The sequence below is a fragment of the Kryptolebias marmoratus genome, linkage group LG23, assembly GCF_001649575.2.
Source record: "Kryptolebias marmoratus isolate JLee-2015 linkage group LG23, ASM164957v2, whole genome shotgun sequence".
NCBI lineage: Eukaryota > Metazoa > Chordata > Actinopteri > Cyprinodontiformes > Rivulidae > Kryptolebias > Kryptolebias marmoratus.
The window spans coordinates 827,558-836,581 of NC_051452.1; the positions used below are offsets into that span (position 1 = coordinate 827,558).

Consider the following 9,024-nt stretch of genomic DNA (forward strand, 5'->3'; position numbering starts at 1 on the left):
GTGAGAACTGCTGATTCGTTCAGCGTACGAACTGCTGATTCGTTCAGCGTACGAACTGCTGATTCGTTCAGTGTATGAACTGCTGATTCGTTCAGCGTACGAACTGCTGATTCGTTCAGTGTGAGAACTGCTGATTCGTTCAGCGTACGAACTGCTGATTCGTTCAGTGTGTGAACTGCTGATTCATTCAGCGTACGAACTGCTGATTCGCACATGTGCAGAAACAACGAACAGCCACCGAGGAGTGATTCGTTTCTGTTTGACGGATGTTGATGTTGGTCTCTCTGCATCTTTGAAATATATTTGTGTCTTATAAGCCTATGGGGGGCTGGGCACCTTTTATGGTGTACGGCACAAAAGAAATAAATTAAACTAACTAGCTAATTAACTAATAAACTGTGTGAACTGAAAGATTCGGTGAACAAATCTTTTGAACAAATCATTTTAATGCCACTAAATATATATTTTATAATGATTGTGAAGCTTTGTTGAGAAATAAAATCTAAACTGTTTATTTATGTTTTATTACTGCTCTTGCAGAAAATAAAAATTGTGATCTTAGGGTTTTTAAAAACCAGCACGGTCCCTAACCGAGTTCCTGTTATTGAAGACAATTATTTTGTGTTTACTGCCATCTGCTGGCTGCCAGAGGAAACGCATGTTCTGATTTCTGCTTTCTTTTACAAGCAACAGTCCTCTTAAACTGTGTTTTGTGGCTAGAGGTTCGAGTTTGTTCAAGTTTCTGTGCCCAAAAGAAGACAGAAAATCTAAAGCGAGGAGAGGAAAGTGGAAATGCATCGCTGTTCCGAAGCAGGAATGAGAAAAGGAGAAAATCACGGGACAAAGGAGGTTCATTTTGTGTTGAGATCTCAAATATTTAAGGCAAAATGTGCAGAAAAACTCCCCTCAAAAATGTATATTCTCAGATTTAGTTTACTGATCGTAAAAGATTAACTGACACCGTGAAAAAACAGGCCGAAACAAAACTTTTCGACCTGTTTACTTATGCATCTGCTGAACAGAGCCACCAAAACAAGAAAAAGAAGCCAAGTCTGAGAAAATAAGTTTATTGTCCAAATAAGGGAAATAGTGTACACAGAAATTCATGGTTCTAATCATTAGAAAGAATATAAATGCAGTTTTTTTTAATGATTTACATTTACTTTTCATATAGATTATTTGTAGTTATTGCATAACTTATATTATCTTATATGTACTCATTGCACACAGTTCTAGAAAGGAAGAACTTTTTAACATGAAAAAAATACATTTAAACACAAAATTAACTGTAGGCATGAAAGTTCAGGAGAAGTGAGCTTGATTCCCACAAAGGCACTCATGATTAGAAAGCTTTACTACCATCAGCAAACACTAAATCACATAACAACACAATAGGTGCTTTGTTCATTTAATACACTTACTTTTTCCTATATATGGTCCAATATATGGTTATTCCTAAAAATAAGACTGACTCTTTTTAGATAAAGACTGATAGTATCAGTTTTTGGGATAAAAAAAGTCCTATATCCAACATTTAACCAACCAAGAGATTGATAAAGCATGTCAAATTGCAGCCATGGGCCTAAAAAGACAAGCTAATTTGGCTAAAACACATTCTTAGCATTTTCTTTATGATAACAATGCACAGTGTGGGAACAAAACGAATTATTAGTAAACAAAAAAAAAAAGAAGAACAGTAATTACACATGGCATTTTTAATTGCACACTTTTAAGGATTTCATCAGATGGTCTGTATTATTCTCTCAAAGTTTGAGGGGTTGAAAACAAAGAACAGAAAAAAGGCGGGAAAACACAACAACAATGGCTGAATGGAGATCTGCTTTCACTATTTATATGTCTGTTAGTCCTGGTACATGCAGCAGGAAATTACATTTTTTTTCCTGATTTTAGACACACATAACTTCAGCTGAAAATAAATTAAAAAAAATGCTAAGTACATTTAGTTGAAAGCAAAAAAAATAAAAACCAACATTTTTTAATTCACACCATTGATATTTTTGGACTTTGCATGTGTTTGAGAGCTGAAAAAACCAACTAGTTTTAGTTTTGTTGTCACTATCTTCAAAATGAGCAAAGTTTTACGTACATTTTTTAAAGCATTGCATCATTTACTGTCCATTTGGTCAACTCAAGTAGTCACTAACATGCTTTATTAGCTATAGCTAGCTAGCCAACTTAGCTAATTCTGATTTTTTTAACTTGTTTGAAACATTTAAAGAGGTTTCTTTGTGTGCATTTTGTGGCTACATACTCTAAAATTTGTTACGAAAATGATTTAAAGAATTAAAGTAGGCCTCTCCCTGGCAAATGCTAACAGCTAGCTTGTTTGGTCTTGGCTTTAGTAATAACACTGGATTTAGCTAGTTATTAGCTTAAAAAGCTATCGTTTGTTGTTATATTTGTTGTTTAAAAGGGTTAAATACAATATTAACTTCATGTTTTGCAGTATTTTATTTTGTTTTGGGTTTAGAAAGACAAAAGGAGCTATACATGTAGATTAGCTTAGGCGTACCAGATTAGCGCTACTTGAAGAGCTGTTATTTCTTTGTTTTTCTAGACTATCCTCTGAAAAAGTACAGAAATACTCATTACCAAACAATTTGTAAGGTGGATGTTTCTCTTAAAGTAATAAACTTTTTATTAAATAAGCTTCTCTTCCCTAAAACACCGCTAGATTTAGGCCTGTTTAGAGACTGAATGTATTGTTTTAATGGTGCAACTAAAAAAAAAAAAAAAAGAAATAAAGCTGTGGTCCACTCATTTTCCCAGCCTCTTGGCCACAACTTTGTAGGCAAGCTCGATTTCCACGTCCGCTGCACACGTGTTGGTGAACTCGTCCCTGTTGTAGGCGTTGCCGAGGTATCGCCACACTCCTCCGAATTCGGACGGGATGTCGTAGTTGCGGTATTTCTTCGCGACCACCTGCCAAGAACAGCGGTTGACAACAGAGCTGACGATAACTGAGCGAAAGGAAAGGAAAGGAAAGGAAAGGAAGCGGGCTACCTTGACGACATGGAGCTTGGGAAGAAGGTTGCAGTCAGCGAGCGACAGTTCGTCCCCGTCCAGGTATTTACGGGTGGATCCTCCCGATTGAACCTCGTCAGGGAGCGGAGTCGTCAAATACTCGTCCAACTTAGCCAGGGCCTTGGTCAGGCTCTTCTCCAAGGCTGAAACACAGTCAGTTTGTTTACGGATCACATTTGGCCGCCAGTGAAAATAAATCCCCGCGTGGCTCCGAATTCAGTGGTTCTCACCTCGATTTTTTTCCGGCCTTGTGTTTTTGACGTAAGCGGAGAACTTGGCAAATATGTCATTTCCTGCTATGTTAGATAAACGGTTCTTCACTGCAAGTCTGGGATACCTGAAGGACAGGATACCAACATTCAGGCCCCCTTTTTTCCATGTGTGTGTGTGTTTTTGTGTGTGTGTGGGCCTACTTTGGTGGAGCCAGCATCTCCTCCAGGTACTCCTCTATTTTATTGACATCGGTGAGGACGTTCCCCTGGAAGGTGAGGAACGGCGGATGTGTTCCTGGGGCCAGATTGTGAAGATCGGCTGGTTTCCTGAGCAGAAGTTCACATTTCTTTAGGATTTCCTATAAATAAACCAGTGGCGGCTGGCCAGTAGAGGGCGCAAGGGCGCCGCCCCACCACTCACATTACCTTGAGTAAGACGTAAAAAAAATAAATAGTAAAATAAAAAATATTTCGAAATATATGTATATATATTTTTAGTGTAAGATAAATATTTTATAGTTAATGATAAGTAAAGTTGTTTCGTTCATTGGTGACGTATTTCCGACCAAAACATATGTTTTGGTCCAAAACATATATTAAGGTATCACATAATAGACATATCATATAATATCATACTATTATGGATTTATAGCGCCCCCTGGAGAAAACTCCACCAGCCGCCACTGAAATAAACTATAAAGCTAGCTAATATCCTATTAGCCTTCTGAACCTTTTTTTTTAATTGTACACTAGTTTGAAAGATTTCTTGCCATATATTTTATTGGCTTTGAGGGCCATTTCAGTCTAGTATCAAAGCCCCAGACAGGACTGGTGCGCCATCACAGGTATTCAGTCCCCAGATGAGCGCTCTGCGGAGCAGCTGCCACATATAATGTCTAATGTCTCACATAAAACGTCTGCTGTTGTGCTATAAAAACATTCAGTGTGTACAGATTATTACCTCTTCAGGTCAACAGTGGTAACATTAAAGACTACTCCTTTCAGCCAAAGGATCATGAAGAGGCGCTGGGAGAAAGGACAGTTTCCAATGCTCTCCCCATCACTTCCAGCCTGTAAACACACACACATGTCTGTCTCTTTATCTTTGCAGGGACTTTCCACTGACTTCCATACATTACTACAGCCTAACCCTAACCATTACCAGTACATACCCAACCCTAAACCAAACCTAAACTCAATTCACACCTTAGTCCTAAACCTAACCCCTAACCCAAAAACATCATTCCTCCTTGTGGGGACCAAAGCCTGGTCCCCACAAAGAGCAGGTGCTCTTCACAAGTTATAAGTTAGGAAAACTGTCCCCACAATGTAGCAAATACAAGTACACACACACACACACACACACCGTGAGACACAGGCACTGAAAAGAAATAGTGAGGCTAAGCGTGTATAATGCAACAACAGATTTATTTTCTCTGTTGCAGGACCCATTTGGGCAAGTACTGCAACATTAACAACATATTAAAGTACAGAGAAATAAACAGTTCCCAAATCTCTGTAGCCCGTATACAGTTTCCTCTAAGTTATTAGTCATTTTAGCTCACGATCAATGTTTCATAGCGACATGATTTGAGACAGATGCAGAAAAATTGATTTTTTTTAAAAAAGGTTGCAGTGTTTTGGTTTCTAAAGCTCAAAGTGATACGATAACTTATCATAGTTTGCTTTTAATTTGGTTCATTAGAATCAGCTATAATTCTGCAAAATGTTAACAAAGCTAAATGGGGAAAAAAAACCTGTTGATTCTAAAAAATATAAAATTGAAAATGTGCATATATATTCAACCATTTTGCCCCCCCCCCCAAGCCATCGTTCAGAAGCCACATAAATAAAGTTAAATTAAATCTAAGTGTAGTTATAGACACGAAAAGCAAAATATTAGAGATATACATGTTGGAGAAATGTCCTGTTGTGTATCTCCCTTGTGTCCTTTAGTTTTCTGCGTTCTGTTTATGTCCAGTCTGTCCAAGATGTTTGACCGATAACTTATCTTCTAATTTTAGCCTTCACAGAAAAGCTACACTGTTGGACACAGCAGGTTGATTCCTGCTTTTGATAAGATCCCATCAGGTCTAGCTTTAGTAGTGGACGTATCAATGAGCTAAAACCAACAGAATGAGTGCAAGGGACAGACGTATTTCTGCCCATATGAGACTCTAAAGATGCCGCATGTTGTTCCAAACCCTGCAGACAGGAAGATATTATAAATCTACTGACACACAACAGCAAATAAGCACAAACGAACTGAGAACGAATCACAAAAAAAACACTCAAAAAGTCAAAATAGTTGAGAAACACCCAGAACAAAACAATACACAATCCCTCCAGGATTTCGCTGGCATTTTTTGTGATTGTTGCGGCTAAAATGCCTGATTTTGCGGGGCATTTTCCTAAAAGTTGCAATTTTTTTTTTTTACTAAAATCAATAAAAAACCATAACTTTTAATATATAAACCAAAAATCCTTCCTAGTTCTGTAAGATAATTCCCAACAAACATTGACATTCTCAAAAGGTGCTTTATTTGAGAACTTTGATAGCTTCTAAACTGACATTCATGAGCATTTCTGGATTGTCCCTGGTCTGCAGCTCTCCTCACATGTTTTGCAGACACAAAGTGTTTGTCGATGCGTTTATGTTCCATGATTACACTGCAGGACGTGCAAAACAGCTGCAGCTGGGGAGGAAACTGGTTTGCTCAAGTCTTTGTGGGCAAATGTGAAGCATTAGCGCAGATTTTGGCTTCGGTCGCTGCTCCTGCACGCTCCCGGCATTCTGATGTTAACAGGAAGTGACGTCACGTGTCTTCTTCCTGAGTTATTCGGGGTTATTTTGTATTCCACGCTACAAAAACCCACGAAGAAGAGACAAGACCGCAGAAACGGTGGCGAATCACTTTAGAAACAATAAATATTGGGTTAAAGTTGCGGGAAAGTTGCGGTGTTTTGGGCAAAGTTGCAAAAAGTTGCTTGATTTCGCATTAATAGTTGCGATCACAACATTGTAAAATCCTGGAGGGTCTGAATACACTGCAAGCTACGTGATTCCTGTCCTTATGAACTGTAAGTAAATACGAGAAAGCAGCGTCTCAGCGGAATGTCCCCGTTAACGTAAGAAAACAAACACGTGTGTGTGTGAGCGTTCTGGTAAACATAGTTTGTGGTCACATGTTGCCAAACTTCACTCCACACCGCTGGGTCACTGGGCGTTGCGAGGACTAAAGTGCTACGGGGAGCTGTCGCCGATCCAAAGTCGCATCGACTGAAACATGTTTGTGGGTCTGAGCGCGCGGAGCAAAGCTGCAACGGGACACTGTAACGAGACACCGGGTCCAACATGAATAATCCACACGGCTCCCATTAGCCGCCTCACTGCCCGTTTGAACCTCTGGTTCTGACACTCAAACGATACGCCGTGGAAATCCTATCGTTTTCTTTTCTGCTTTGATATTTGTCTGTCAGTCCAAGGAAACACTAACTTTACCTGGTGTATTTTATTTTTATTTTTTTTTGTATCTCCACGTATTCATTTCAAACTATGCTAGGTTTAATTCCTTATGCACGAAAAAAAAAAAAAGGAATCTACCAATTTTGCAAACAATGTAATGCTAGTTTAAGTAGTTCTGTTTCCCTTTATTTCAACAGCATGCGCAAGCTAAAACCGTTAACGTTACATTATTGTATTCATGTTCTGATACATTTACTTTCTATGGAACAATATCATACAGACAACATTTAAAAACGTCAGCAAGAAAAGGTTACAAAAGCCCAGCAATGTTGTTGCGGAATGCTCCAAAAAGTCACTAAATCTGGTCATTAAGCCGATAACCCTTATCATATCGCCTATATATATATATATATATATATATATATATTCTAAACCTAATAAATCTTAACATAAAAGGCAGCTGGCCTTGACCATTTTGCTCATTAACTCTCTGCTCAAGATGAAATACGTTTCCAATAAATCAAACTCTTATTTTATCATTTTAAAGACACTTATCTCTACTATATTCACATTCTAATCTGAGATACGTATCGGTGTTTTATTGGCACACAAATGCATATTCGAACCTGTTAACACACACAGGGGCATAACTATTATCGCATGCCAATATGTGTTTGGATGATAACCTAAGACTATTTAAAGCTGCTGGTCTCGGCGCTGAAAGGACCCCAGAAATAATTCAGTGGGGCAGAGAAAGAGAGAGATTGTCGGCGCACGTGGGTGTCAGGTTAACGCGTGGAAAATCTGCACTCAACAACAACAACAAGGCATGCGTGCGCTTAAAGGAGACCCGCGTTTGAGAGCTCATTTTGTGGGTAATTTTACTTTTTTTTTTTACATGAAAATATCAACAGTCCCAGGCGATGTCTAAAGCAGATATTTTATGTGGAAGTCAAGACTGTATGTTAATAAATACACACATTAAAGAAGCCCACCTTGACAAATAACTCAATATCAGGGTCCTTGTCCTCCTCGGCGGCAGCATCCGTCATGGTCAAGAAAACCCCACTTTGCTTTGGTGTTTTCTTTTTTTCTCAAGTTTTCAGCAGATTCGACTCCAGGTCTGCGAGGGAATCAGCTCGGGGACAAACGCCAGGGACGGAGAGGGAAGGTGTGTGTGTATGTGTGTGTGTGGGGTTTAATTTGTACCCTAGGACTCAGCAAGGGCGGGGGCGGATCTGCGTTCGGCAAAAAATAACCCCCTGGAAGCAGTAACGTAACGAGGAAACAGTCAGAGTGCTCGTCTTCCCGTGAACAACGTTGACTCAGAACTGGGTGACTTTGAATCACGCAGAGTCACCGTTACCTTCTAGGACTCGTCAGCACCCAAGGGTCACATGTTTGCCTTTGCTCCAGGGTAACATTACATTTAATGTTTACTGACAGCGTGATTATACCGTTTGTACCTATCGCAGATAGATAAGAATAAGGAGGGGTGATAACCTTTCTTCAGCTCCTGTGAAAGCGGGGGGCATCAGGTCCGACTGACCGAGCAGCAGATTGATTATACCTCAGTCATTACATTATTTAATCTATTCACCCATATCGTGATCTTATCTCAACAGCTGAAGCCGAATTCATAAATTACAGGGAACCTTTATCATAATATACAACTGTACAGAGTACATTCCTGTCCAGTTTCATCTAAATGTAAAGAAAATTCACAACTGGATCACAGCTTCATTTGTGATACAGCTACTTCAATGTTACATTACTTCCGTTGCACCCAGAGCCGTAGCTCCCATCGATTCCACCGAGGTCCGGACCTCAGTGTTTTATAAAAACTTGAATCCAAACAAGGGTTCTGAACGGCGTGGTTCTCTGCGTAGCTCCACCAGTTTCCTGGAGGAGGCGCTGAAACTGTGTGCAGCTGCAGCCAAACTCAATGTCTACGAAGAAGAGCGCAGCTTTGCTACCAATGACTTATATGGATAGACATGACACGCCGCTTTAAAGGCTCGGGCCGAGGTGCGGCGAAAGCGGCGCCATCTTGCTACACTATTCTTAAAGGCGCAGGGCTATATAAACAATGCTGAGGACTAACGAAATAAATTTTTTTAGTGGGTAAGATGAGCCCAATAGTGCATGTAATTTATCATGCAATGTCAAAAATAGTCAGTTATTGTAATTTAAATAATAGCAACCATGAATTTAACAGAAACGCAAATCCAGAGCTATTTATTTACAATCACAACAGTAGTCAAATCAGCAATGGTATAAGCAATACAGAAAAAAAAATAG

At 39.4% G+C, this 9,024-nt stretch overlaps 1 protein-coding gene across 2 annotated transcripts in view; it reads right to left on the reverse strand.

The window, feature by feature from the left end:
- Positions 1-1,046: 1,046 nt before the first annotated feature.
- clic5a (chloride intracellular channel 5a) overlaps positions 1,047-9,024 on the reverse strand; it is a 15,809-nt gene continuing 7,831 nt past the window's right edge. The window contains exons 1-6 of one of the 2 annotated variants that reach the window (XM_017434057.3): positions 7,719-8,015; positions 4,219-4,328; positions 3,459-3,584; positions 3,276-3,382; positions 3,025-3,188; positions 1,047-2,943 (exon numbers count right to left, since the gene is read on the reverse strand). In XM_017434057.3, coding sequence (XP_017289546.1) covers positions 2,779-2,943; positions 3,025-3,188; positions 3,276-3,382; positions 3,459-3,584; positions 4,219-4,328; positions 7,719-7,775 — 729 coding nt within the window. In that variant the 5' untranslated portion in view covers positions 7,776-8,015 and the 3' untranslated portion in view covers positions 1,047-2,778. Of the gene's footprint in view, positions 2,944-3,024; positions 3,189-3,275; positions 3,383-3,458; positions 3,585-4,218; positions 4,329-7,718; positions 8,016-9,024 lie in introns of those variants that run through there. The other variant, XM_025010054.2, reaches the window with a different exon arrangement.